Source organism: Salmo trutta, chromosome 22 (genome assembly GCF_901001165.1).
Source record: "Salmo trutta chromosome 22, fSalTru1.1, whole genome shotgun sequence".
Classification (NCBI taxonomy): Eukaryota; Metazoa; Chordata; class Actinopteri; order Salmoniformes; family Salmonidae; genus Salmo; species Salmo trutta.
Genome location: NC_042978.1, coordinates 36,159,415 through 36,184,918, shown reverse-complemented (window position 1 = coordinate 36,184,918; position 25,504 = coordinate 36,159,415). Strand labels below are relative to the sequence as shown.

The following is a 25,504-nucleotide window of genomic DNA, read 5'->3' as shown; positions in this document are numbered from 1 at the left end:
GGCGGGCTAAACAGGCTTAAATAACCACAAATCAAGATACACAAATAAGGAACAGGTGCAAACAATAAGACATACCAACAGAAAAGGAAAAAGGGATCAGCGGCGGCTAGTAGGCCGGCGACGAAGACCGCCGAGCGCCGCCCGAGCAGGCAGGGGAGCCACCTTCGGTGGGATTCGTGACACACGGTGGCTAGGAAAAACTGCCTAGAAAGGTCCCGGACAAGGTAGCATGTCTGGTGAACAGGTCAGGGTTAGAGTACCCAAGTACTGGTACTCTACACCAGTACTTGGGGCGTCAGGGTAGCCTAGTGGTTAGAGCGTTGGACTAGTAACCCGAAAGGTTGCAAGATCGAATCCCCGAGCTGACAAGGTACAAACCTGTCGTTCTGCCCCTGAACAAGGCAGTTAACCCACTAGGCTGTCATTGAAAATAAGAATTTGTTCTTAACTGACTTGCGAAGTAAAATAAAGATAAATAAAATAAAGGGTTCCATAGCCACAGGCAAAACAACAGGAACAGGATTAGCAGTATGACCAGGTGGACTGGGGATGGGGAGTCATCAGGCCAGGTTAGTCCTGAGGCATGGTCTTAGGGCTCAGGTCCTCCAGGAAAGGATGGGAGGAAAAGGAGAGAGAGATGGGAGAATTAGAGGGAGCATACTTAAGTTCACACAGGACATCAGATAAGACAGGAGAATTTCACCAGATAGGACAAACTGATCCTAGCCACCCAGCACATAGACTATTGCAGTATAGATGCTGAGACAGTGGGAGTTGGGAGACACTGTAGCCCTATCCGACAGGACCAACCAGGCAGGATATAAATAACACTTTGCCAAAGCACAGCCCCCACACCCCTAGAGGGATATCAACAGACCACCAACTTACTACCCTGAGACAAGGCTGAGTATAGCCTACGAAGTTCTCCTCCACCACACGAGCACAAGGGTGTGCAAAACCGGGCAGGGAGATCACATCAGTGAATCAACACACTCAAGTCGAGTATAGCGAAAAAAGCCTGGCATGACATGATGCACCCTTCCTAGGGATGGCCAGGCAGAGCCGGGCGGTTTGTCACTCCAGTTCCTCGCTCTTCACCTTCACACCCCTGGGTCAGACTACACTCAATCATTGGACCTACTGAAGAGATGAATCTTCAGTAAAGACTTAAAGGTCGAAACCGAGTCTGCGTCTCTTACATGGATAGGCAGACTATTCCATAAAAATTGATCTCTATAGGAGAAAGCCCTGCCTCCAGCTGTTTGCTTACAAATTCTAGGGACAATAAGGAGGCCTGCGTCTTGTGACCGTAGCGTATGTGTAGGTACTGTATGTATGGAAGGACAAAATCGGAGAGATATGTAGGTAGGCGCAAGTCCATGTAATGATTTGTAGGTTAGCAGTAAAACCTTGAAATCAGCCCTAGCCTTAACAGGAAGCCAGAGGCTAGCACTTGAGTAATATGATCACATTTTTTGGTTCTAGTCAAGAGTCTAAAGGAAACTTGAGGAACACTGAAACTTACAAATGATTTGTCAGGACAAACCATCCACAGAGATGAACTGATATCTTTCTGACAGATAAGATCTAAACCAGGCAAGAACTTGTCCGTGTAGACCAATTAGGGTTTCCAATCTCTCCAAAACAATGTGGTGATCGACGCTGTCAAAAGCCGCACTAAGGTCTAGGAGCCAGAGGACAGATGCAGAGCCTTGGTCTGACGCCATTAAAAGGTAATTTACCACCTAGAGTAGTGCTGCTGTAGAATGACATGGGAAAGGAGAGCCTAACTCACTACAGTAAACCATGAGAAGTACTGTAATAAGATAAATGATACATACTGTACTAGCAGGGATCATGATGTTAGATACACATTCCTCATAACTGTAACTCCTGATTGATGAGCAGCAAGCAGAGCTTGTGATGATAGAATAGAACAAGTACAATAGGAGAAGTCGAGTATCATATGTCAGTAGTAAAAAAGAGATCAGCTCTAACACAATCATATTTAATGTTTCCTGATGTTATTTATGATGTGTTGAGGTCAGACATAGCAGGAAACACGGTCAGTATGTCTCCATGCCTGTTTGTGTGTATGCTTGTGCATGCACACGTGTGTGTGTGTGTGTATGTGTGTTTGGGCAGCAGTAGAGAGAGCAGATGGTGGGAGTAGTGACACATGCCCTGACAGAGAGGCTATAGAACCCTGAGTTCAACCCCCTCCACTGCCTTAAAAGGACTCAAGCGACCCCTGACCTTCAGGAAGGCCTTTTGATTGGAGGAAACAGATTGTAGGAGACAATGCAGAGTGGTCAGTGAGAGAGAAGAAGTGGAAGAGAGAGAAGGGGAGGGGGCCTATCCCTCTCCTCCCTCACTCCCTCCTAGAGAATTCGGACTCAAGCAGTGTCACAACAAGTCTGTAGCTAACAGGGAACTATTTTCCAACGGGGAGTGGAGGAATGGGACATGGTTAGTCTCTGTTGTGTTCTGTTCCAGATCCTAGATGACTTCATTCAGGCTGCTGCCAACCACAGGAGTTTAAACAGAGCTCACACTGCTGCCTTACGATAGAGCAACTAGACAGAGAGAGGAGAGAAAGAGGGAAGAGAGAGAGAGTAAGAGGGGAGAAAGGGGCAGTGAGAGAGTGATAGTGGGGGGAGAGAAAAGCCAGTTCTCTCATTTAAAATAGTCTCTCATTTGTGCCGGGAGGGAGGCAGACAGTCTTCAGCTCCACATGGACAAGACCAGCTGAGCCACAGGAGACAAAGGAAGGCGATTCAGGAGAAAAAAAGATAAGTCAAGTTTAGAGTTTTAGAGAGAGAGAGAGGAAGAGAGAGGAGCGAGGGAGGGAGAGAGAGGAGCGAGGGAGAGGGAGGAGAGGAGGGAGGGAGAGTGCGAGAGAGAGCGAGAGAAGATCTGTTTAGCAGACAGACAGAGAGAGCTGTGGAAGTGGCAGTGTACAGTTCTGTTTTTCTCCAGACAGACACAGTGGGATAGTCCTCTGAAAGTCTCTTCATCATGACTACTTCTCTTGGTAGGTACTGTACCGTTACTGGATACATAACTAATGTGTGTTTATCAGTTTTTCTGTGTGTGTGTGTGTGTGTGTGTGTGTGTGTGTGTGTGTTGTGTGTGTGCTAATGCTTAAACCCACTAGATGGTCTGCATCCCTGTCTCAGTTGCATTGTCTCTGTTCAGTGGTCCCAGCATGCAGTGAAATAAGACCCTCCTGTTGCAGCCAGCAGACTGACTCTCTTTTATCCCCTCTATCTTCATGTTTTCTTTCTGATTTCCACTTTTCTCTTGTTTTCTTGCCAATTCTCACTTCTTGGCTATCTCTTTTTGGATGTCTCTGTTTACCTGTCTCTTTTTGGATGTCTCTGTTTACCTGTCTCTGTTTACCTGTCTCTTTTTGGATGTCTCTGTTTACCTGTCTCTTTTTGGATGTCTCTGTTTACCTGTCTCTGTTTACCTGTCTCTTTTTGGATGTCTCTTTTTGGATGTCTCTTTTTGGATGTCTCTGTTTACCTGTCTCTTTTTGGATGTCTCTTTTTGGATGTCTCTTTTTGGATGTCTCTGTTTACCTGTCTCTTTTTGGATGTCTCTTTTTACCTGTCTGTTTTTGCCTGTCTCTTGTTGGATGTCTCTTTTTGCCTGTCTCTTTTTGGAGGTCTCTTTTTGCCTGTCTCTTTTTGGATGTCTCTTTTTGCCTGTCTCTTTTTCAGTCTTTTGGTTTCTTTAGTTTGACTGTCTTCTGCTTTATCTTTTTAAGTCTTTCTTTTTCCGTCATTCCTTCTCCGTGTTTATTTAGTGTTATCTCAATCCATCCTGAGGTTCTGTGAGAGCACGCTTCCCTCTCTGAGGTAGAATACACACTTGTCTCTCGCTCTTTCCTGGAGACCTCTGGTATTTACACACGTCTGGAATTGTCTTGTGTGGTAGTCTAGCATATTTCTTTCTCTCTCTCCCCTATCCCCATCTTCCCCTTTCTCTTTCTCTTTCTGGTTCTCTCTCTCTCCCCATCTTTCCCTCTCTCTATCGCTCTCTCTCCTATCCCCATCTTCCTCCTCTCTCTTTCACTTTCTGGTTCTCTATCTCTCTCTCTTCTATCCCCATCTTCCCCTCTCTCTATCTCTCTCTTCTATCCCCATCTTCCCCTCTCTCTATCTCTCTCTCTTCTATCCCCATCTTCCCCTCTCTCTCTCTCTCTTCTATCCCCATCTTTCCCTCTCTCTTTCTCTTTCTCTTTCTGGTTCTCTCTCTCTCTCTCGCTCTCTCTCTCTCTCTCTCTCTCTCTACCTGTTCGTATTTCACCAAACAGGTATGGGAGTTAATCAATATTTGCTTTGTTTCCAAATTCTTTATAGGTCTATGGGAAATATTCGTCTTTGATATGGTCGTATAATTGGCAGGAGGTTAGGAAGTGCAGCTCAGTTTCCACCTCATTTTGTGGTTTTCTCTCGAGAGCAAGGTCTGCTTAAGGAGGCATCTCTTGATAGCAAGGCTATGCTCACTCACTCAGTCTCTCTCTCTCTCTCTCTCTCTCTCTCTGTCTCTCTTCCTGTCTCTGTATCTCTCTGTCGTGCCGTCTCTTCCCTCTCTCTCCTCTCTGTTGGAAAGGATCAAACTCTTTGTTGTTATGTTTTATTCTGAAGTGGTCATGGTTGTGCCCCTAGTTGTTTTTCCTCACACCATCTTTATTTTTCATCATGGAAACAACGAGACGAAGTGTTCCTCTGTTCCACAGTGGTAGGACATGACCTCATCCTGTACTCAGGGAGAGGTTTAGTTGGCCAACATCAAGAAATCACTACTGTATCTACCAGGGCCACAGAGTCTGTTTGTCTACCTGTCTGTCTGCCTGCATGTTTGTGTCTGTCTACCTGTCAATCTGTCTGTCTACCTGTCTGTCTGCCTGCCTGTCTGTTTGTCTACCTGTCTGTCTGTCTGCCAGCCTGCCTGCCTGTCTGTGTCTGTCTACCTGTCTACCTGTCTGTCTACCTGTCTGTCTGCCTGCCTGCCTGCCTGCCTGCCTGTCTGTGTCTGTCTACCTGTCTACCTGTCTGTCTACCTGTCTGTCTGCCTGCCTGTCTGTTTGTCTACCTGTCTCTCTCCCTGTCTGTCTGCCTGTCTGTCTACCTGCCTGCCTGTGTCTGTCTGTGTGCGTGAAAACTCCACTTATGCGTCTGCCTGTCTGCGTGAAAACTCCACTGATGCCCTGTCTGTCTGTCTGTGTGAAAACTCCACTGATGCCCTGTCTGTCTGTATTTGACTTTCTACAGCATAAAGAAGTTCTTAAGATAACCTTTGGATTCTTCACTGATAGACCTGGCAACTCCTTCACAAACAACCTCAGTGATAACGCTCTAAAAAGCATTGTCCTTCTATCCCCAATTCTACTACATCAGTCCCTGAAGAACCACAGAGGTTGTTAGAAGTTGTCCTTATTAACTGGCTACCCTCTTAGTCCCTAGAGAAGTCAGACAGACAGGAAATACAGTAGGACTCTGTGAGACGGTCACTGATCACAACATCCTGTCCTCCTGTTTGCGTTAGTGTTATTGTCCACTCCACTCTTCAGTCTGCCCATAACTCTCTCTGGTCTCTTCCACTCCAGTGAGTATAGCTGTCAGGCCAAACACAACAGACAGGGGGACAGGGGAAACTGATTTAAAGGGACCCGCCTGCTAGTTTTTCTTCTGTGCAGGCGAATGCTCTAGACAACCTCTGAGAGGAAGGGGGCAAAGGATATTATGCACTATTAAGTTTTGATGAATAACTTCCAGGTAGGATGAGAATAATGAGAGCTTTGTGTGTGTGTGTCTGTTTATGTGTGCGTCTGTTTATGTGTGCATTATATGTGCAGGAATGTGTGTGGGTGGTGTCAGAACTGTAACAGAATGTGCTGAAGCAGTGCATCAGCCCACCATGGCTGATGACTATAGATCCTATGTAGTGAGGTAGCTAGAGGGAAAATGCATCGCCCAAACTTGGACTTGAACACTGGACCCTCCGATTAAAAGTCTGATTCTCTACTGACTGGAGCTATCCAGGCTCTGCAGTACTGTGTCTCCTCTCCACATGTCTGAATCATCCCTCTTTGCACGCTCTCTCTCTGTCTCTCTCTCTTTGTCTCTTTGTCTCTTTCTGTCTCTCTGTCTGTCTTTCTCTCTGTCTCTCTCTCTCATACTATCTCTCTCTGTCTCACTCACTCTCTCACTTTCTCTCACTCTCTCGCTCTCTGTCTCTGTCTCTGTCTCTCTCGCTCTCTCTCACTCTCTCTCATTCACTCGCTCTCTTTCTCTCCTTCCCTCATTCCTTCATTCTGTCAGGCTGGTCTGTGATCACAGTGAACAGCTGTCAGACTGGGCCTCTCAGTGTGTGGTGTGTGTATGGAGGACAGTGAACAAGAGCACATTCCTGTGGTCAATAGGGAGTCTGTGAATCCTCTTCAGAACAGAGAAGAGAAGGATGCTTGTGCTGTCGTGTCTGCGTAGTGTGAGTGTATGTTTGAGAGGGAGACAGTGAGAGCAAGAGAAAGAGGGAGAGAAAGTTGTGTGTGTCTGCTTGCCTGAATGTGTTTGTGACTCATGCCCATGGTTCGTTGCCATCTGGAAGTGCTTCTACATGGTTCTGTCCTGACTGAAACTGAGGAGATTTTATCCTCTGGTGTCAGACTCTGTCAAGGCCGGACAGCAGAGAGAGAGAGAGGAACAGCTAGCCAGGGGACAGAGTACAGGAAAACAGTAACAGTAGAGAAAAGACTAACGGTTTCCCATACACAGATTAAACTTAGTCCTGGACTAACAAACTCGTTCAATGGAGAATCTCCACTGAACATGCTTTTTAGTAAAAAACAGGCTTAGTCTGGGTCTGGAAGACCACCCCTGAGAGTTAAGAGGAGAGGTCTATGTGTGTGTTTTTAAATTCCTTGTCTAGTTCTCTGTGTGACGTTTTTCATTACGCTGCTCTTGGAGTATGTACAGTTGAAGTCGGAAGTTTTCATACACCTTAGCCAAATACATTTAAACTCAGTTTTTCACAATTCCTGTCATTTAATCCTTGTAAAAATTCCCTGTTTTCTGTCAGTTAGGATCACCACTTTATTTTAAGAATGTGAAATGTCAGAATAATAGTAGAGAGAATGATTTATTTCAGCTTTTATTTCTTTCATCACATTCCCAGTGGGCCAGAAGTTTACATACACTCAATTAGTATTTGGCCTTTAAATTGTTGAACTTGGGTCAAACGTTTTGGGTAGCCTTCCACAAGCTTCCCACAATAAGTTGGGTGAATTTTGGCCCATTCCTCCTGGTTTGTAGGCATCCTTGCTCGCACACACTTTTTCAGTTCTGCCCACAAATTTTCTATGGGATTGAGGTTAGGGCTTTGTGATGGCCACTCCAATACCTTGACTTTGTTTTCCTTAAGTCATTTTGCCACAACTTTGGAAGTATGCTTGGGGTCATTGTCCATTTGGAAGACCCATTTGCGACCAAGCTTTAACTTCCTGACTGATGTCTTGAGATGTTGCTTCAATATATCCACATCATTTTCCTACCTCATGATGCCATCTATTTTGTGAAGTGCACCAGTCCCTCCTGCAGCAAAGCACCCCCACAACATGATGCTGCCACCCCCGTGCTTCACGGCTGGGAGGGTGTTCTTCGGCTTGCAAGCCTCCCCCTGTTTCCTCCAAACATAATGATGGTCATTATGACCAAACAGTTCTATTTTTGTTTAATCAGATCAGAGAACATTTCTCCAAAAAATACGATCTTTGTCCCCATGTGCAGTTGCAAACCGTAGTCTGGCTTTTTTATGGCAGTTTTGGAGCAGTGGCTTCTTCCTTGCTGAGCAGCCAAAGTTATGTCGATATAGGACTCGTTTTACTGTGTATATAGATACTTTTGTACCTGTTTCCTCCAGCATCTTCACAAGGTCCTTTGCTGTTGTTCTGGGATTGATTTGCACTTTCCGCACCAAAGTACGTTCATCTCTAGGAGACAGAACGCGTCTCCTTCCTGAGTGGTATGACGGCTGCGTGGTCCCATGGTGTTTATACTTGCGTACTATTGTTTGTACAGATGAACGTGGTACCTTCAGGCATTTGGATGAACCAGACTTATGGAGGTCCACATTTTTTTTTCTGAGGTCTTGGCTGATTTGTTTTGATTTTCCCATGATGTCAAGCAAAGAGGCACTGAGTTTGAAGGTAGGCCTTGAAGTACATCCACAGGTACACCTCCAATTGACTCAAATTATGTCAATTAGCCTATCAGAAGCTTCTAAAGCCATGACATCATTCTCTGGAATTTTCCAAGCTGTTTAAAGGCACAGTCAACTTAGTGTATGTAAACTTCTGACCAACTGGAATTGTGATACAGTGAATTTTAAGTGAAGTAATCTGTCTGTAAACAATTGTTTGAAAAATTACTTGTGTCATGCACAAAGTAGCCAACTTGCCATAACTAACCGACTTGCCAAAACTAGTTTGTTAACAAGAAATTTGTGGAGAGGTTGAAAAATGAGTTTTAATGACTCCAACCTAAGTGTATGTAAACTTCCCACTTCAACTGTAGCTATGGATGTTGTGTTGCTTAGATACAGAGGTAGGGCCACTGGTGTGAGAAAATAGGGTCATCGTTTTGGACTGTTTAATTAGGACTGTTTAATTAGGACTGTTTAATTAGGGAGTGACACACACCATGGTGTGTGAGCGGTCTCTATGAAGCGGTTTCGGAGAGGTTAAGGTCAGGAGCAGGGTCGGGTGTATGTTGGTGCGAGTACGGGGTTGGGTGGGGTCGGCGTTCCCAGTCAATATCCGACTAATTATGGGAAAAGCAGCAGGGTTAAGCGCTGAGACTGGAACACCAGGACAGACAGGAAGATCATAGCCGGTGGGACAAACCGCTCCGACTGGGGATGGGAATACTCATGGGAACAGGGATCAGCAGGCTCCCTCTGGTCTAGGAAATGGGGATTGGGTTTTGGGATCTTTCTGGAGTTATCCCAGGAAAGTGTGGGAAAGTTTTAGAGGGATTCATCCTACTGTGAAGTATTGTTGTTTATGTTTACCAGTTTTTTTTTACAGTCATACTCCAGTTGTGTAACTGTGATAGGGATACTCCCTATGAACAGGGCATCTGATTGGATGAGACAAGGGGTGTGCCGTGTGTGTGTGACTGCATCATGGAATGTGGTTGCTAGTGTTTGATTGGCTGTAATTAGAGACAAATAGCGACATCACGTCCTTTTGGCTGTTGACCTTTAACATCTAGACTTCAAGACCTGTGTCTGATCCTTTTCGACCTTAGAGGGATCAGCATAAGATCAACAGGCAGACAGGACCAAGAGCCGAAACGTGTTGATCTTACTTTTAACAATAAATAACTTCCACTGTCCTCCAGTTGCTGAAATTCCTTTTTACTGCAGTTTGTTCCTAAATCTATGCAGCTTGGTTGGAGAGTGAGGTAGTGGCAGTGTTTCCTTCCACAAGACTCCAGACAGAAAGATAGATGGTTGGATGGATGTGATATTAGGTTGTATTGGCAGTTTCTGCTAGACACTTTTTCTAAGCAAAAGTTATCCTATAACATGTGAACCACACATGCACTCACATGCGCTCTCTCTCTCTCACACACACACACAGTCGGACCTCCCCAGGCCAGATCTGCACCAGCTTTTAGTTTACAATGAAAATGTATGGTCACCATAAACGTATGTCTGCATCTCGTGTGTCATCCTATTCCCTATATAGTGCAATACTTTGCACCAGGGCCAATATGATGTGTGTGTCTGTGTGTGTGCACGCGCTTTCCTGTGTGTGCATGCATGTGTCTGTGTGTGTGGTTATGTAATCTAGTACTTAATTTAATCCAAATTCCTCAGCCTCCAGTCAATGGAGAAGAGAGAGGGGAAAGAGAGAGAGAGAGAGAGAGAGAGAGAGAGAGAGAGAGAGAGAGAGAGAGAGAAAAGGTGGGGAAAGTGGGGAAAGAGAGAATGTCAGAATGAGAGAGAGACAGAATGGGAGAGGATGAGAGGGTGAGAGTGGGGCTGCAGTGGATACAAGAAGGTCTTTTCTCCATTACTTTCTTTCGCTGTCTCTCTCTCTCTCGGCTTGTTTTCATGTTTGGGGGATAACATGAATTGTTTAAAAGGCAAGACTTTGACTAGTATATGAGCAGGAGACCTACAGACAGGGGGAAGCAGGTAGCATAGTGGTTAGAGAGGTGAGCCAGAAGCCAAAGGGTTGCCAGTTTGAATCCCGGGCCTGAGGGGAAAAATCCGTCGGGAAGTGAGCCGGCAACCAGAGGGTTGCTGGTATCAAGTCCTGGATGCCATTGCCTGCTGTTTGCCCTTGATCAAGGCACATAACCCCACAACAGCAGCTCCTTGGAAGCCCAGTGTTTCACCTCTCCAAAACATATGTGTGTGTGTGTGTGTGTGTGTGTGTGTGTGTGTGTGTGTGTGTGTGTGTGTGTGTGTGTGTGTGTGTGTGTGTGTGTGTGTGTGTGTGTGTGTGTTAAAAGTGGTAGTCAAATTTTGGTTGGACTTTGTGTAATTAACCAATAAAGTGATCTTAATACCTCTCTGGCGCATGTGGGACGAACTCGTCCCACCTACGTAACAGCCACTGAAATCCAGTGGCGCGATTTTTGAATCGTTAGAAATACTATTACTTCAATTTCTCAAACATATGACTATTTTACAGCTATTTAAAGACAAGAATCTCGTTAATCTAACCCCACTGTCCGATTTCAAAAAGGCTTTACAACGAAAGCAAAACATTAGATTATGTCAGCAGAGTGCCCAGCCAGAAATAATCAGACACCCATTTTTCAAGCTAGCATATCATGTCACATAAACCCAAACCACAGCTAAATGCAGCACTAACCTTTTATGATCTTCATCAGATGACACACCTAGGACATTGTGTTATACAATACATGCATGTCTGTTCAATCAAGTTCATATTTATATCAAAAAACAGCTTTTTACATTAGCATGTGACGTTCAGAAAAAGCATAACCCCCGCAAACTTCCGGGGAATTTACTAACAGTTTGCTAAATTACTCACGATAAACGTTCACAAAAAGCATAACAATTATTTTAAGAATTATAGATACATTAGTCCTCTATGCACTCGATATGTCCGATTTTAAAATAGCTTTTCGGATGAAGCACATTTTGCAATAATCTAAGTACATAGCCCGGCATCACAGGGCTAGCTATTTAGACACCCACCCAGGTCAGCCTCCACTAAAATCACATTTCCTATAAGAAAAATGTTCTTACCTTGCTTGTTCTTCGTCAGAATACACTGCCAGGACTTCTACTTCAATAACAAATGTTGGTTTGGTCCCAAATAATCCATCGTTATATCCAAACAGCGACGTTTTGTTCGTGAGTTCTAGACACTATCAGAATGCTACAGCACGGTCTCGCGCATGGCGCATTGGCGTGACAAAAAATGTCTAAATATTCCATTACCGTACTTCGAAGCATGTCAACCGCTGTTTAAAACCAATTTTTATGCCATTTATCTCGTAGAAAAGTGAAAATATTCCGACCGGGAATATGCATTGAGCCTAAACAGCCGAATAAAATTTCTCCTCAGGAGCGAATCGTGCACGCGCCTCATTCAAAGGTCCTCTGAGCCGCCACTTACCAAAGGCGATAATGTGTTTCAGCCTGAGGCTGCCTCGTCAACCTTCAGGTATTTCCCGGGTTCTGAGAGCCTATCGGAGCCCTGGGAATTGTCACGTTACAGCTAAGATCCTTACTTTTCAATAAACAGATGCAAGACGCACGACTCCTTGTCAGACAGGGTACTTCCTGCTTGAAACCTTGTCAGGTTTTTGCCTGCCATAGGAGTTCTGTTATACTCACAGACACCATTCAAACAGTTTTAGAAAATTCAGAGTGTTTTCTATCCAAACCTGAACAATAATATGCATATTCTAGCTTCTGAGTTGGTGTAGGAGGCAGTTAAAAATGGGCACATATTTTTTCCAAAATTCTCAATACTGCCCCCTATCCCAAACAGGTTTGTTTGTAGCCTTAGTTTTCCTTCTACACATATGGCTGCAGTATAGAGAAGGAACAAAGAGCAGTGTGTAGGAAAATGACAATTCTAAAGTACGAGAAGAATTCGAACCAAACTTGTTCAGATTATGTAGGAAAAGGGAAAGTTTTCTAAAATCCTCCTGTTACATATTGTACTGTGTTAATGCACTTACCTGTAATGTTAAAAGGGAAGCCACGCCACTGTCTTAAAGGAATATATTGTTATTTTCCCGGCAGATTCCCAGAGTTTCCTGGACAGTAGTATGAACCAGACTCCAGTGTCGTCGGAAGGACAGGAGTTCCGCTCTGAAGTGTCCGTCACTACCGCCTCCTGTCAGAGAATGTTCGGATCCATGCGCTCTGTATCGTCAGGCATCTCCTTCCCACACACAGACAGGTACTGCTGGCAATCACACTCTAACGTGTGTGTGTGTGTGTGTGTGTGTGTGTGTGTGTGTGTGTACTAAACTGTAGCTACATCTGTGTTTGTATCTGACCCTGCCCTCCTCTCTCCTCCTCAGCCAAACTCCACCTCCAGTGTGGCTGGACAGGACTCCTACGTCCCTGTCATCCCTGTCCCCTTCACCCTCTCTGTCACCCCTCAGCCTCCCCAATTCCCACAGCTCTCCCTGGGAGGCCCCGAGGGGCCTGGAGGGGTCTGGGGACCTGAGCCGTGATGAGAGGAACAAGGGGTACCAGAGCCAGGGGGATTTAGCCTCTCTGCTGCTGGGGAATGGTGGTCTGGGACTGGAGCACAGCCTGTTGAAGGCAGTGGAGGGGCTGGGGGGCCTTGATTTAGGCCTGAACCTAGGTCTGGACCTGGGGCTTGGAGAGGGCAGACTGGGGGGACTACCACCCCTGCTGCCCGAGAAGAGGGTACCGGGGCTAGGCTTGGGTGGGTCGACGTCCCACTCGTTCAGTGGGTTCTCCAGCCCCCACAGTGGTAGTAGTCTCAGCATCCCCTTCCCTTCAGCCATGACCCCTGACCCTCTCATGACCTCTGACCATCTCAAAGGACTTAGTGCTGGTGGTGTAGCCCCCTCGCCTGGATCAGGTACACACACACACACACACACACACACACACACACACACACACATACAGTCCCTCTGCTGGCCCCCATGTTGTGTTATAAACATACACAGTATAGACATGTATACAGTACCAGTCAAAAGTTTAGACATTCTCTCAACCAGTTTCATGAGGAATGCTTTTCCTACAGTTTTGAAGGAGTTTCCACATATGCTGAGCACTTGTTGGCTGCTTTTCCTTCACTCTGCGTTCCATCTCATCCCAAACCATCTCAATTGGGTTGAGGTCGGGTGATTGTGGAGTCCAGGTCATCTGATGCAGCATTCCATCACTCTCCTTCTTGGTCAAATAGCCCTTACACAGCCTGGAGGTGTGTTTTGGGTCAATGTCCTGTTGAAAAACAATTGATAGTCCCACTAAGCGCAAATCAGATGGGATGTCGTATCGTTGCAGAATGCTGTGGTAGCCATGCTAGTTAAGTGTGCCTTGAATTCTAAATAAATCACAGACAGTGTCACTAGCAAAGCACCCCCACACCATCATCACACCTCCTCCTCCATGCTTCAAGGTGGGAACCACACATGCGGAGATCATCCGTTCACCTACTCTGCATCTCATAAAGACACTGCAGTTGGAACCAAAAAATCTCAAATTTGGACTCATCAGATCAAAGGACAGATTTCCACTGGTCTAATGTCCATTGCCCGTGTTTCTTGGCCAAAGCAAGCCTCTTCTTATTATTGGTGTCCTTTAGTAGTGGTTTATTTGCAGCAATTTGACCATGAAGGTCTGATTCACACACAGTCTCCTCTGAACAGTTGATGTTGAGATATGTCTGTTACTTGAACTCTGTGAAGCATTTATTTTTGCTGCAATCTGAGGCTGGTAACTCTAATGAACTTATCCTCTGCAGCAGAGGTAACTCTGGGTCTTCCTTTCCCGTGGTGGTCCTCATGAGTGCCAGATTCATCATAGCGCTTGATGGTTTTTGCGACTGCACTTGAAGAAACTTTCAAAGTTCTTGAAATCTTCCGGATTGACTGACCTTCATGGACTGTCATTTTTCTTTGCTTATTTGAGCTGTTCTTGCCATGATATGGACTTTTACCAAATAGGGTTATCTTCTGTATACCACCCCTACCTTGTCACAACACAACTAACTGCCTCAAACACATTAATAAGGAAAGAAATTCCATAAATTAACTTTTAACAAGGTACACCTGTTAATTTAATTGCATTCCAGGTGACTACTTCATGAAGCTGGTTGAGAAAATGCCATGTGCAAAGCTGTCATCAAGGAACTGGGTGGCTACTGAAGAATCTCAAATATAAAATATATTTAGATTTATTTAACCCTTTTTATTCAACCCTTTTTTGGTTACTACATGATTCCATATGTGTTATTTCATAGTTTGGATGTCTTCACTATTATTCTGCAATGTAGAAAACAGTAACAATAAAGAAAAACCCTGGAATGAGTAGGTGTGTCCAAACTGTTGACTGGTACTGTATGTTAACTCCATATATACAGTACATACAAAGACAATAAATAGCATGCCTGATTTCACACACAGTCATACTGTCGCACACAGTGTTCACTGTAAATATGTGTATCTACTGTACCATCGTGCTCTAATCTCTAGAATGGGAGAGTCAGACTCAGTGGTTGTCTTTGCCTGTGCGTTGTGTTGCAGACCTGTTTGCCAGTAAGCAGCACACTGTGAAGTTTGTTCAGGACACATCCAAATTCTGGTACAAGCCTGACATCTCCAGAGATCAAGGTAAATATTGTCTCTTAATATTACACGTGTGCTGCAAGAATTGTGTGTTAGTGAGTGTGTGTGTGTGTGTTGACACCCTTTTTCCTATATAGCGCACAACTACTATGGCCCCTGGTCAAAGTAGTGCACTATATAGGGAATAGGGTGGCCATTTGGGACGCAGCCCTGAATGACACATGGGTGTTGTGACTTTCTGTGTAAGACATGTGTTTTGTCCCCTGTGGCGCTCTGTAGCTATCACTATGCTGAAGGACAGAGAACCTGGATCTTTTGTCGTCAGGGACAGTCACTCGTTCCGCGGAGCCTACGGATTGGCTATGAAGGTGGCCACACCCCCTCCCTCTGTCCTGACACAGAGCAAGAAAGGTTGGTGTCATAGGCTACATTTCTATGCATCCCAAATGGCCCGCTAGTCTCTATTAAGTATACAGTACGCTACTTTTGACCAGAGCCCTATGGGAATAGGGTGCCATTTGGGACACAGCCTCAGAGAGGTCCATCAGTTCTAACATGGTCTCATTACATTTATTTCAGCAAGCCATGACACCCACCATCTCAGATTGTTCTGAATTGGTTTCTGTAGACAACATTATTTTGTTGGAAGACAATTTGAACTCTGAGATATTAAGCTAATTGATTGAACCCAAATTGGCCATTTCAATTTATAGGATTCATATAATATTCAATTGATATAATACCCATCATCCGATTTGCACCAAACCTCTTCTTAACAATGATTAAAATGCTAGGAATCCAAGTAAATGGTAAAAAGCCACGCATGAACCCCCCAAATCAAGCAGACAGTATCAGTTCTCTATCTTTAATAAGTAGGATGAAGCTGCGGCTTGGAGTAATGGTTATTTAAAAAAAATTTTTTTAAGTTGAACCTTTATTTAACTAGGCAAGTCAATTTAAGAACAAACTCTTATTTACAATGACGGCATACCCCGGACAATACTGCGGCAATTGAGCACCACCCTATGGGACTCCCAATCATGACCAGATGTGATACAGCCTGGAATCGAACCAGGAACTGTAGTGATGGCTCTTGCGTTGAGATGCAGTGCCTTAGAACACCGCGCCACTCGGAAGCCCAATTCATAGTATGTCATGTATTCTCAGTGAATTTGGTGGGGGTTTTTTCCTTTTCAGAGAAATTAGCCGTTGCTTGCATTTTTTCCCCCATAAATTGGTGTGAAAGTACCAGGTTTTTTTCCACTAGATGCTGCTTTCTGCTTCTGCCACACACATTTTTCCATCAGAAATCCTATTTCTTGTGCTTTTTGAGGTGGAACGACTCAGTAGTGACATTTAACCATTGTAGTTATATAGTGTGTCACTTCTGACTTATTTCAAATGAGATATGTCTGTCAGTCCAGGGTGGTCTAGGTTACCCCTAGATGATGACCCTGGGTCAATTTTGTATTTTCTCCACTAATGGTTAAGGTTAGGATTGGGGGAAGGGAAGCTGATTCTATATCTGTACCTAGGGCACTTGCCATTTCTCAACACCTCTCTGAGTCTGATGTCCCTCACTGACGATGTCACTACCTGTCTCCACAGTGGGAGGGGACCTGTCTAATGAGCTGGTGAGGCACTTCCTGATTGAGTGCACTCAGAAAGGGGTACGGCTTAAGGGCTGTCCCAACGAACCCTACTTTGGTGAGGACACATTCCTGTGTGTTGTGTTGTGTTGTGTGACTATGTCTGCATTTAGACAGGAAGCCCAATTCTTATATTTCAGTAATTGGTATTTTGACCAATTAGATCTGATGTGAAATGATCTAATATGATTGGTCAAAAGACCAATTAGTGGAAAAAATATCAGAATTGGGCTGCCTGTGTAAATGCAGCCTAAGCACTGTATGTGTGGATATGTTCAGTTTTGATGTAATAATATACAATGTCTTCCTCTGGTGGACATACTGAGTAGTGCATCTAAACAGATCCACAATAACTAGATGGTATGTGAAAGCATCTGAGACAGTCTGTTTCCTGTTCCTCACAGGAAGTCTGACTGCATTGGTCTGTCAACATTCCATCACCCCCTTGGCCCTGCCCTGCAAACTCATCATCCCCGACAGAGGTAAGAATGTGTGTGTGTGTGTGTGTGTGTGTGTGTGTGTGTGTGTGTCTGTGTGTGTGTGTGTGTGTGTGTGTGTGTGTGTGTGTGTGTGTGTGTGTGTGTGTGTGTGTGTGTGTGTGTGTGTGTGTGTGTGTGTGTGTGTGTGTGTGTGTGTGTGCGTGTTTGTGTTTTTATAAATTCCCGGCAAACTCTTTTTTCTTTCTGTGTTGTCAGACCCTCTGGAAGAGACTAGTGAGCCATCAACACAGTCAGCCACCAACTCTGCTGCTGAGCTACTCAAACAAGGAGCAGGTATTGTTTTATCTCAGCTCTCCTCTTCTCTGACATGGTGTGTGTTTCAGTTTGTCTCTGTTTCAGTGTGACTCTGTTTCAGGGTGACTCTGTTTCAGGGTGACTCTGTTTCAGTGTGACTCTGTTTCAGGGTGACTGTTTCAGTGTGACTCTGTTTCAGTGTGACTCTGTTTCAGTGTGACTCTGTTTCAGTGTGACTCTTTTTCAGTGTGACTCTGTTTCAGGGTGACTCTGTTTCAGTGTGACTCTGTTTCAGTGTGACTCTGTTTCAGTGTGACTCTGTTTCAGGGTGACTCTGTTTCAGTGTGAGTGTATGTGTGTGTGTGTGTGTGTGTGTGTGTGTGTGTGTGTGTGTGTGTGTGTGTGTGTGTGTGTGTGTGTGTGTGTGTGTGTGTGTGTGTGTGTGTGTTTGTGTGTGTGTTTCAAGGTGTGTATCAACTTTCATTGTGTACTGTGTGTGTTCCTCTGTGTGGTTCCTGGGCTCAGTAGAGCTGCAGTCTCTGACTGGGTACCAGGCTGTGTGTGTGTTACTGTGTTTAATGTGTGTGTGTGTGTGTTACTGTATATTTATTTTTTATTTATTTTTTATTTCACCTTTATTTAACCAGGTAGGCAAGTTGAGAACAAGTTCTCATTTACAATTGCGACCTGGCCAAGATAAAGCAAAGCAGTTCGACAACATACAACAACACAGAGTTACACATGGAGTAAACAACATACAGTCAATAATACAGTAGAAAAAAAAAAAAGACTATATACAATGTGAGCAAATGATGTGAGATAAGGGAGGTAAAGGCAAAAAAATGCCATGGTGGCAAAGTAAATAAAGTATAGCAAGAAAAACACTGGAATGGTAGATTTGTAGTTTGAAGAAAGTTCAAAGTTCAAATATAAATAATATGGTGCAAAGGAGCAAAATAAATAAATAAATAAATATGACGTGTGTGTGTGTATGTTTCCCCTCCCCAGCCTGTAATGTGTGGTTCCTGGGCTCAGTAGAGCTGGAGTCTCTAACAGGGTACCAGGCTGTGCAGAAGGCAGCCCGTCTGATTCTGGCCATGGACCCTCCTTCTACCTCCACTGTGGTCCACTTCAAAGTCTCAGCCCAGGGCATCACCCTCACCGACAACCAGAGGAAGTGAGTCATACACACAAATGCATGAGCACACACTCATAATGTAAAGAACCTCCTAATTACAACAGATAATGTATACCTACACTACAATGCTATCAACCCTCACTGCCTGTCTCTCTCTGTCTGTAGGCTGTTCTTCAGGAGACACTACACTGCCAATACAGTCATATTCTGTGCTCTTGACCCACAGGAACGCAAGTGAGTACTGTACACTCCTTGGTGTGTGTGTGTGTGTGTGTGTGTGTGTGTGTGTGTTCGTGATAATCATGCATGGTAAGTGAACCTATTCTGTCCTCACCAGGTGGACAAGAGATGGCTGCTCCTCTGCTAAGTAAGTCATCCCCTCATTTCACCTCCTCTAATTCTGTATCTCTCTTTCTCTGTTTCTTTCTGTCTCTCTCTTTCTCTCTCTCTTTCTGTATCTCTCTTTCTCTGTCTCTTTCTGTCTCTCTCTCTCTCTCTCTCTTTCTGTCTCTCTCTTTCTCTGTCTCTTTCTGTCTCTCTCTTTCTCTCTCTCTTTCTGTCTCTCTCTTTCTCTCTCTCTTTCTGTCTCTCTCTTTCTCTCTCTCTTTCTGTATCTCTCTTTCTCTGTCTCTTTCTGTATCTCTCTTTCTCTCTCTCTTTCTGTCTCTCTCTTTCTCTCTCTCTTTCTGTCTCTCTCTTTCTCTGTCTCTTTCTGTATCTCTCTTTCTCTGTCTCTTTCTGTCTCTCTCTTTCTCTCTCTCTTTCTGTATCTCTCTTTCTCTCTCTCTTTCTGTATCTCTCTTTCTCTCTCTCTTTCTGTCTCTCTCTTTCTCTGTCTCTTTCTGTCTCTCTCTTTCTCTCTCTCTTTCTGTATCTCTCTCTCTCTCTCTTTCTGTATCTCTCTTTCTCTCTCTCTTTCTGTCTCTCTCTTCTCTCTCTCTTTCTGTCTCTCTCTTTCTCTCTCTCTTTCTGTATCTCTCTTTCTCTGTCTCTTTCTTTCTCTCTCTTTCACTGTCTCTTTCTGTCTCTCTCTTTCTCTGTCTCTTTCTGTATCTCTCTTTCTCTCTCTCTTTCTGTATCTCTCTTTCTCTGTCTCTTTCTGTATCTCTCTTTCTCTGTCTCTTTCTGTCTCTCTCTTTCTCTCTTTCTGTATCTCTCTCTCTCTCATTTTTATCTATCCATCTCATTGTTTTTCACAATTTCTCTTTGTATTATTACTCCCTCTATCACTTCTCCTTTCTGAATTATTTGCTGAAAAGCACTGGGTCGTATTCATTACTACACACCATATCGAAACACAGCAAAATGTTTTGCTATGAAAATTATAATTTCTTATTAGACAAATTCAGGTAGGTCACTACCCGCTTCGGCCCATTTGTTTCCGTTTCGTTCCTAGTGAATATTACTGTGGATTATTCTGTTTGGCGGTTGAAGCTGAAGGCTTACTGAGCTTCTCTGCTGTTTCTCCTGTCAGGATCTTTGGTTTTGTGGCGAGGAAGTCGATGAATGGGACGGAGAACGTGTGTCACCTGTTTGCTGAACACGACCCCGAACAACCCGCCAGCGCCATCGTTAACTTTGTCTCCAAGGTGATGATTGGCTCACCGAAGAAATAACACATGCACGAATTCACACACACACACACACACACACACACACACACACACACACACACACACACACACACACACACACACACACACACACACACACACACACACACACACTGTGTGTCCTGCTGGTACATACAGCACTAAAATGCTGATGTAGAAGAGAAGATACTAATGTGTTGCATTATGGGATACTATCCGCAGAAGACAGTAGCAACAACTTTACGCTACACACCAGGGGCCTCATTTATAAACATTGCGTATATACAAAATTTGCCTCAAAATCTGCATGCACCAGTTTTCAACAAAAGTTAGCATTTATAAAAACTTGATGTGAGAATGTGATCACCTCCCCGCAAACTTTAGACCATGCATATGCACATCTGCTAGTGGCTGAAATATTCTATTACAAGCTGGAAAGTAAGGATTTGTAATGTTCTGTTGACAGGTCCACAGCAATTTGCCAGTGTTTTCTCTTTCAGAACCTGACTGACAGTCCTTTTCCAGATACACCATAAATTACTGCAAAAGATGAAAACATCCTGCCAACACAGTAAATAGACCGGTAGTTTATGTAAAATATTTGACAGTATGGGTATAGGTTACAGTATTGCTGTGCGATAGGAGCGCGACATCATTGCGTATTTAATCTCAGAGCCTATACCAAGGCACGACATAGAAACCCAATAATCTATTGATAAACTAAATATTGAACAATAATTCTTGTTTTGCATGCTGTGGCCTAATGCCAATCATTCCAAATTATACCTCAAATAATGGGCGTTATGGTCACCCTAAATGGTGGATGGAGGGCGTTTTCCAGGCAGTTTTAATGCTCGTTCACACACAGTTGTAAAACTGTGCGTGCGCCAAATTGATAAATGTCAATATTTCTGTATATGTGCAGACTTTTCAGAAATGGGTCATGCAGACATCTAGTGTGAATGTATGCAATGGTTATAAATGAGGCCCCAGAGGTGTACTGTAGGGTGATGTTGCCCCCTAGACACTGATCTGGGGTCAGTTTAGCATTTCCCCCACTAATGGTTAAGGTTAGGATTGGGGGAAGGGAAATCTGATCCTTGATCTGTTACTAGGATAAGCTTTACCCTGAAGCGCATCGAGGACTTAAAAAAATACTTTATTAATATAATTTTTTGTTATCAGAGGAGGCTGATGGGCAGAGATCATTGTAATGGCTGGAATGGACAGAACGGTATCAAACACATGGTTTTATTACAATGAGCCCGTCTTCCTTTATCTCCGCCCACCAGCCACCACTGCTGTTTGTGTATATATAGTCAGGATGTCATTGTAAAGGGAGGTAATCTGTCATGTATGATATGTATTTTTAATTGAGACATGTTTTTAACAAATGTATTTGCTGAAATGTAATCTATATGATATTGTCCCTCTAATCACACAGCATTACTAGTCTGTCTCTACCCGCCATGCAGAGTAAAAGGCTCTCAATAAAGAACATGGTCACTTTTAATCACTTCAGCCAATCCCTCCGAACTCATATTATCAATGAAACACTATATACTTTCCAATCCAGTGCTTGACTTGGTGCGGAACACACCAATATAAACAGTACCGGCACCTAAAAGGAGTTCCGGTGTGATTTGCCCTAACTAAAAATGTATCAACTCCTACAAAAATGTGCAGCATTAATTATAATCCACATAATAATGCATATTTCCTGTTGCTGCAGGATTATTTTCCTGTTGTGAGAAACTGCCCCAATTAAGATCCTATCTGTAGTTAGAGTTTCAGATCAAAGCTAGACAAAACAGACCACACCAATGATGTGTTAAAATCAGTGGGTGGCCATCCTATTATATCTGACCACAGAACATCAGCTGCTATTTTTTCCTGACGATTCTACGTACATGTTGAATCGGCTCTGTTTGATGACACCCAATTGACGATCTTCTGGCCACGGCCAACATTTGTTATTATTGTGTCCATCCTAGACAAAAACGAATATCTGTTGTCCCTTTAAATAGAGTTTAACAGATTTGAAAATATATTTAACGTGATGCATTATGTTTGAAAGAAGAATAACTCTGAGAAGACATGAAACCATGCAACATGGTGATGTGTTGCTCTTGAGATGAGTGTTGTAGCCATGGTAAGTATGTGAGGAAGACTGCATCCCAAATGGCAACCTATTCCCTATACTGTATAGTGCACTAAACACACTGGACACAGATGTCAGTTTAACGTCTAGTTGTAACAGTGTCATTGGATTCAGGTTAAAAGTTGGATAAAAAAAGAACATTGGTGTATCCGATTGGTGACTTTTTTCAAATCCAAGCAGTTTTCCATGTTGAGTCAACATCATCACATTTATTTATTTTGTTGAAATGACAAACAATGAAATGACAAACAATGTTGATTTAAGCAGTTTGTGCCCAGTGGGAAGTAGTCTCCTCTGGTCAGAGGTAGGGAATAAGGTGGCAGTTGGGATGCAGCCTAGTGCTAACCAAAGTCTCTTACTTGTCATGTTGTTGGAGAGTTGATGGGCTTGGTAGGGAACAGTTTTTCATACTCACATGTTTCTGTGATCCATGTCTGCTACTTTTTGCCCCCAAAGCATAACTTGGGCACTCAATTGTAAAAATGTGTAAATTAATGTTGTATAGTTGGTACTGTAACATTATCATCACTAACATATTTTCGGAAAATAAAAAAACAGCAATTAATGTATTACATATATACATTCATCATATAGGGTACGGCCACATAAATATGTTGTGTCCAGAACTTCCGGATTGAGCAAATGGTTTCTCATCATCTGTTGACGATTGTCGGACAAAAACTCCACAAATCGTCTATCTTTTTACATATACAAATAATTGACTTGAGTTTTTGAGCTTTTGATAGACAAAACAGACAATTGATGAATGCATATATGGTTTCATCTGCTGTCATACGTCTCTGTGTGGCCAGTCTTTTGAGTGTTTTTTCCAGTAGATGGCACTGATCAATCACAAGAAAATAAACAAATGTAGGATGCCTTTGGTGTTTGTGTTTATGTGTGTGAGTGAGTGAGTGAGTGAGTGCATGTGTGTCAGTGGAGGCTCCTCAGTGGAGGATTGGGAGGACCATCCTCCTCAGTGAAGTTCATAAAAATAAAAATAGTGAAACATTAAAAAACTAATCCTTTTTAGATAAAACTATACCAAATATATTCATATGTCACCAAATAATTGATTAAAACACAATGAAGGTCTACTGTAGCCTCAGGAGCACTCTGTAAAGTAGCACCATGGTGTAGCTGGAGGACAGCTAGTTTCCGTCCTCCTCTGGGTACATTGACTTCAATTTAAAACCTAGAAGGCTCATGGTTCTCACCCCCTTCCGTAGACTTACACAGTAGTTATAACAACTTCTGAAGGATGTCCTCCAACCTATCAGAGCGCTTGCAGCATGAACTGACATGTTGTCCATCCAATCAAAGAATCAGAAAATGAATCTAGTACTAAAAGCATAAGCTACAGCTAGCTAGCACTGCAGTGCATAACATGTGGTGAGTTGTTGGCTCAAAGAGAGAGAAAGACAATAGTTGAACAGTTTTGAACAAATCAATTTATTAAAAAATGAAGGAGAAGCAAGAGAGAGCGAGAGAGAGAGCAAGCTATATTTCGTTATATATTTTTTCCCCCTTTCGCTTACTTAGCTTTCGAATGCAGCTAGCTAGTTTAACCTACTCAAACACCCGGCTCAAACAGAGAGGGATGCCATGTTAGCTAGCTGGCTGTGGCTATCCAACACTGGAACTTTTCCAAGTCTAGGTTAATTTTTGGTTTTATTCATTTAAAGCCACCGGGGCCCGCCGGTGTAACTGCTAAACTTCTTGCTGACTGTACTGCATGATTGTAGTGGGATTACTAGGGCGTTAGTTCTAGTAGCTATGTTTACTATGATGTCACGTTATCTAATACTCTACTCTTTAGAGGCGGCAGGTAGCCTAGTCGTTAGAGTGTTGGACTTGTAACCGAAAGGTTGCAAGATCGAATCCCCGAGCTGACAAGGTGAAAATCTGTCATTCTGTCCCTGAACAAGGCAGTTAACCCACTGTTCGTAGGCTATCATTAAGAATTTGTTCTTAACTGACTTGCCTAGTAAAATAAATGGTGACAGGAATGTAGGCTGTGTGTAGGGGTTAGCGGTTATGATATGAAGGTTTGGCTTGGATTTTATTTTTGCCTGGTCACAGACAGCTGATGTGTACTGAAGTCCATAAGCGAAGGAAAAAGGTGAGAGGAGGAGAGCGCGTAGATGCACAAAGGAATTAACAAGCAATGTGATCATGCTGTTTGTATGTGGCTGCTATGAAAGTGAACTGTCTTTGTGTGTGATTAGGGGTGTATTCATTCCACCGATTCTGTTGAAAAATATTTCTTAAACGGAAGCATTTGGAATGAACATAAACATACCTGAATTTGTCCAATAGAAATACTTATTTGCAACTGTTGGTCTAATGACTACACCCTAGATCAGCTAGATGCAGGCAAGAGTGTATTGAATGTGTCACTGTCTGTCACCTTGATTACTGAAATGTTTCTCTCGACCTGTGCACCTACGTTGTAAACTTTCGTTCATAGATTAGGTTGTAGCAACCTCATGATAGGTATAGGGAAAATTCTAGTATAATGTAATAACCTAAACCTATCGATGTTACATTGAGCTGGGTGAATGGAATATGAATGACAGTCATCCAATATGCTGTAATAAAAATAACACCATGCTCATAAAACAAAATAATCGTCCTCCCTCATCTTGAATGTCACCGACCGCCACTGGTGTGGGTTTGTGTGTGTGTGTTCCAGTATTTCTTTAACCGTCAGTTAGTGGGTCTTTGTCTAAGCCTTCAGGAGAGGAATGCCAGTCTGTCAGCTTTTCAGAACTGGTGAAACACAAACACTTTGTAATCTTGTTCACGTCCTGTCTCACACACCCCGTCAAGTAATCATACTTGTTAAGTACAGAGAAACACCTGCAGATTTCTCTTTACAGGTCCACACATGCTGGCTCAATCACTCTTTTACTTTAAGAAAATCTGTCAGAGTGTATGTGTGCCAGTTAGGGAATTTGCATTGGCAGTGTTCATACATCTGTGTGTATCTCAGTGTTTGGGTATGTGTATCGTATGTCTATGTATTTCTGAATGTGTGTGTGTGTGTGTCATACTGTGGTGTGTGTGTGTCTGTTTGTGAGCATGTGAACCTATGTGTGTAGATGTGTTTGTCCAAGTGTGTATGTGTGTGTGCTGCACTTGTTTAATTGCACTGGATAAGACTTATGAATCCAGAGTGTCTGGTGATGTTTGTCTCCACTCCTCTCCTTTCCAGGGGCCTCATTTCTAAACTGTGCGTATATTTTGTGCAAAATTCAGCCGTATGTGGAGATTCTAGGATTTGCTTGCTCAAAACATTATTGGGATTGATCAAACTGTCGCATGCAACGTACACACATTATTTCGTTGATACATTTGAGCACTACAACCCCGCGAGTGCCAAACACTGGC

General features: G+C 43.5%; 1 protein-coding gene across 2 annotated transcripts in view; it reads left to right on the top strand.

The window, feature by feature from the left end:
- The window catches only part of LOC115158656 (tensin-3), a 91,530-nt gene extending 68,539 nt beyond the window's left edge, over positions 1-22,991 (top strand). For both annotated transcript variants that reach the window (XM_029707844.1, XM_029707845.1), the window contains 11 exons: positions 12,307-12,466; positions 12,591-13,123; positions 14,796-14,882; positions 15,117-15,248; positions 16,446-16,544; positions 16,891-16,968; positions 17,182-17,259; positions 18,229-18,397; positions 18,524-18,592; positions 18,696-18,725; positions 19,833-22,991. In XM_029707844.1, the coding sequence (XP_029563704.1) occupies positions 12,307-12,466; positions 12,591-13,123; positions 14,796-14,882; positions 15,117-15,248; positions 16,446-16,544; positions 16,891-16,968; positions 17,182-17,259; positions 18,229-18,397; positions 18,524-18,592; positions 18,696-18,725; positions 19,833-19,974 (1,577 nt within the window). In that variant the 3' untranslated portion in view covers positions 19,975-22,991. The remainder of the gene's footprint in view (positions 1-12,306; positions 12,467-12,590; positions 13,124-14,795; positions 14,883-15,116; positions 15,249-16,445; positions 16,545-16,890; positions 16,969-17,181; positions 17,260-18,228; positions 18,398-18,523; positions 18,593-18,695; positions 18,726-19,832) is intronic.
- The last annotated feature ends 2,513 nt before the right edge of the window (positions 22,992-25,504 follow it).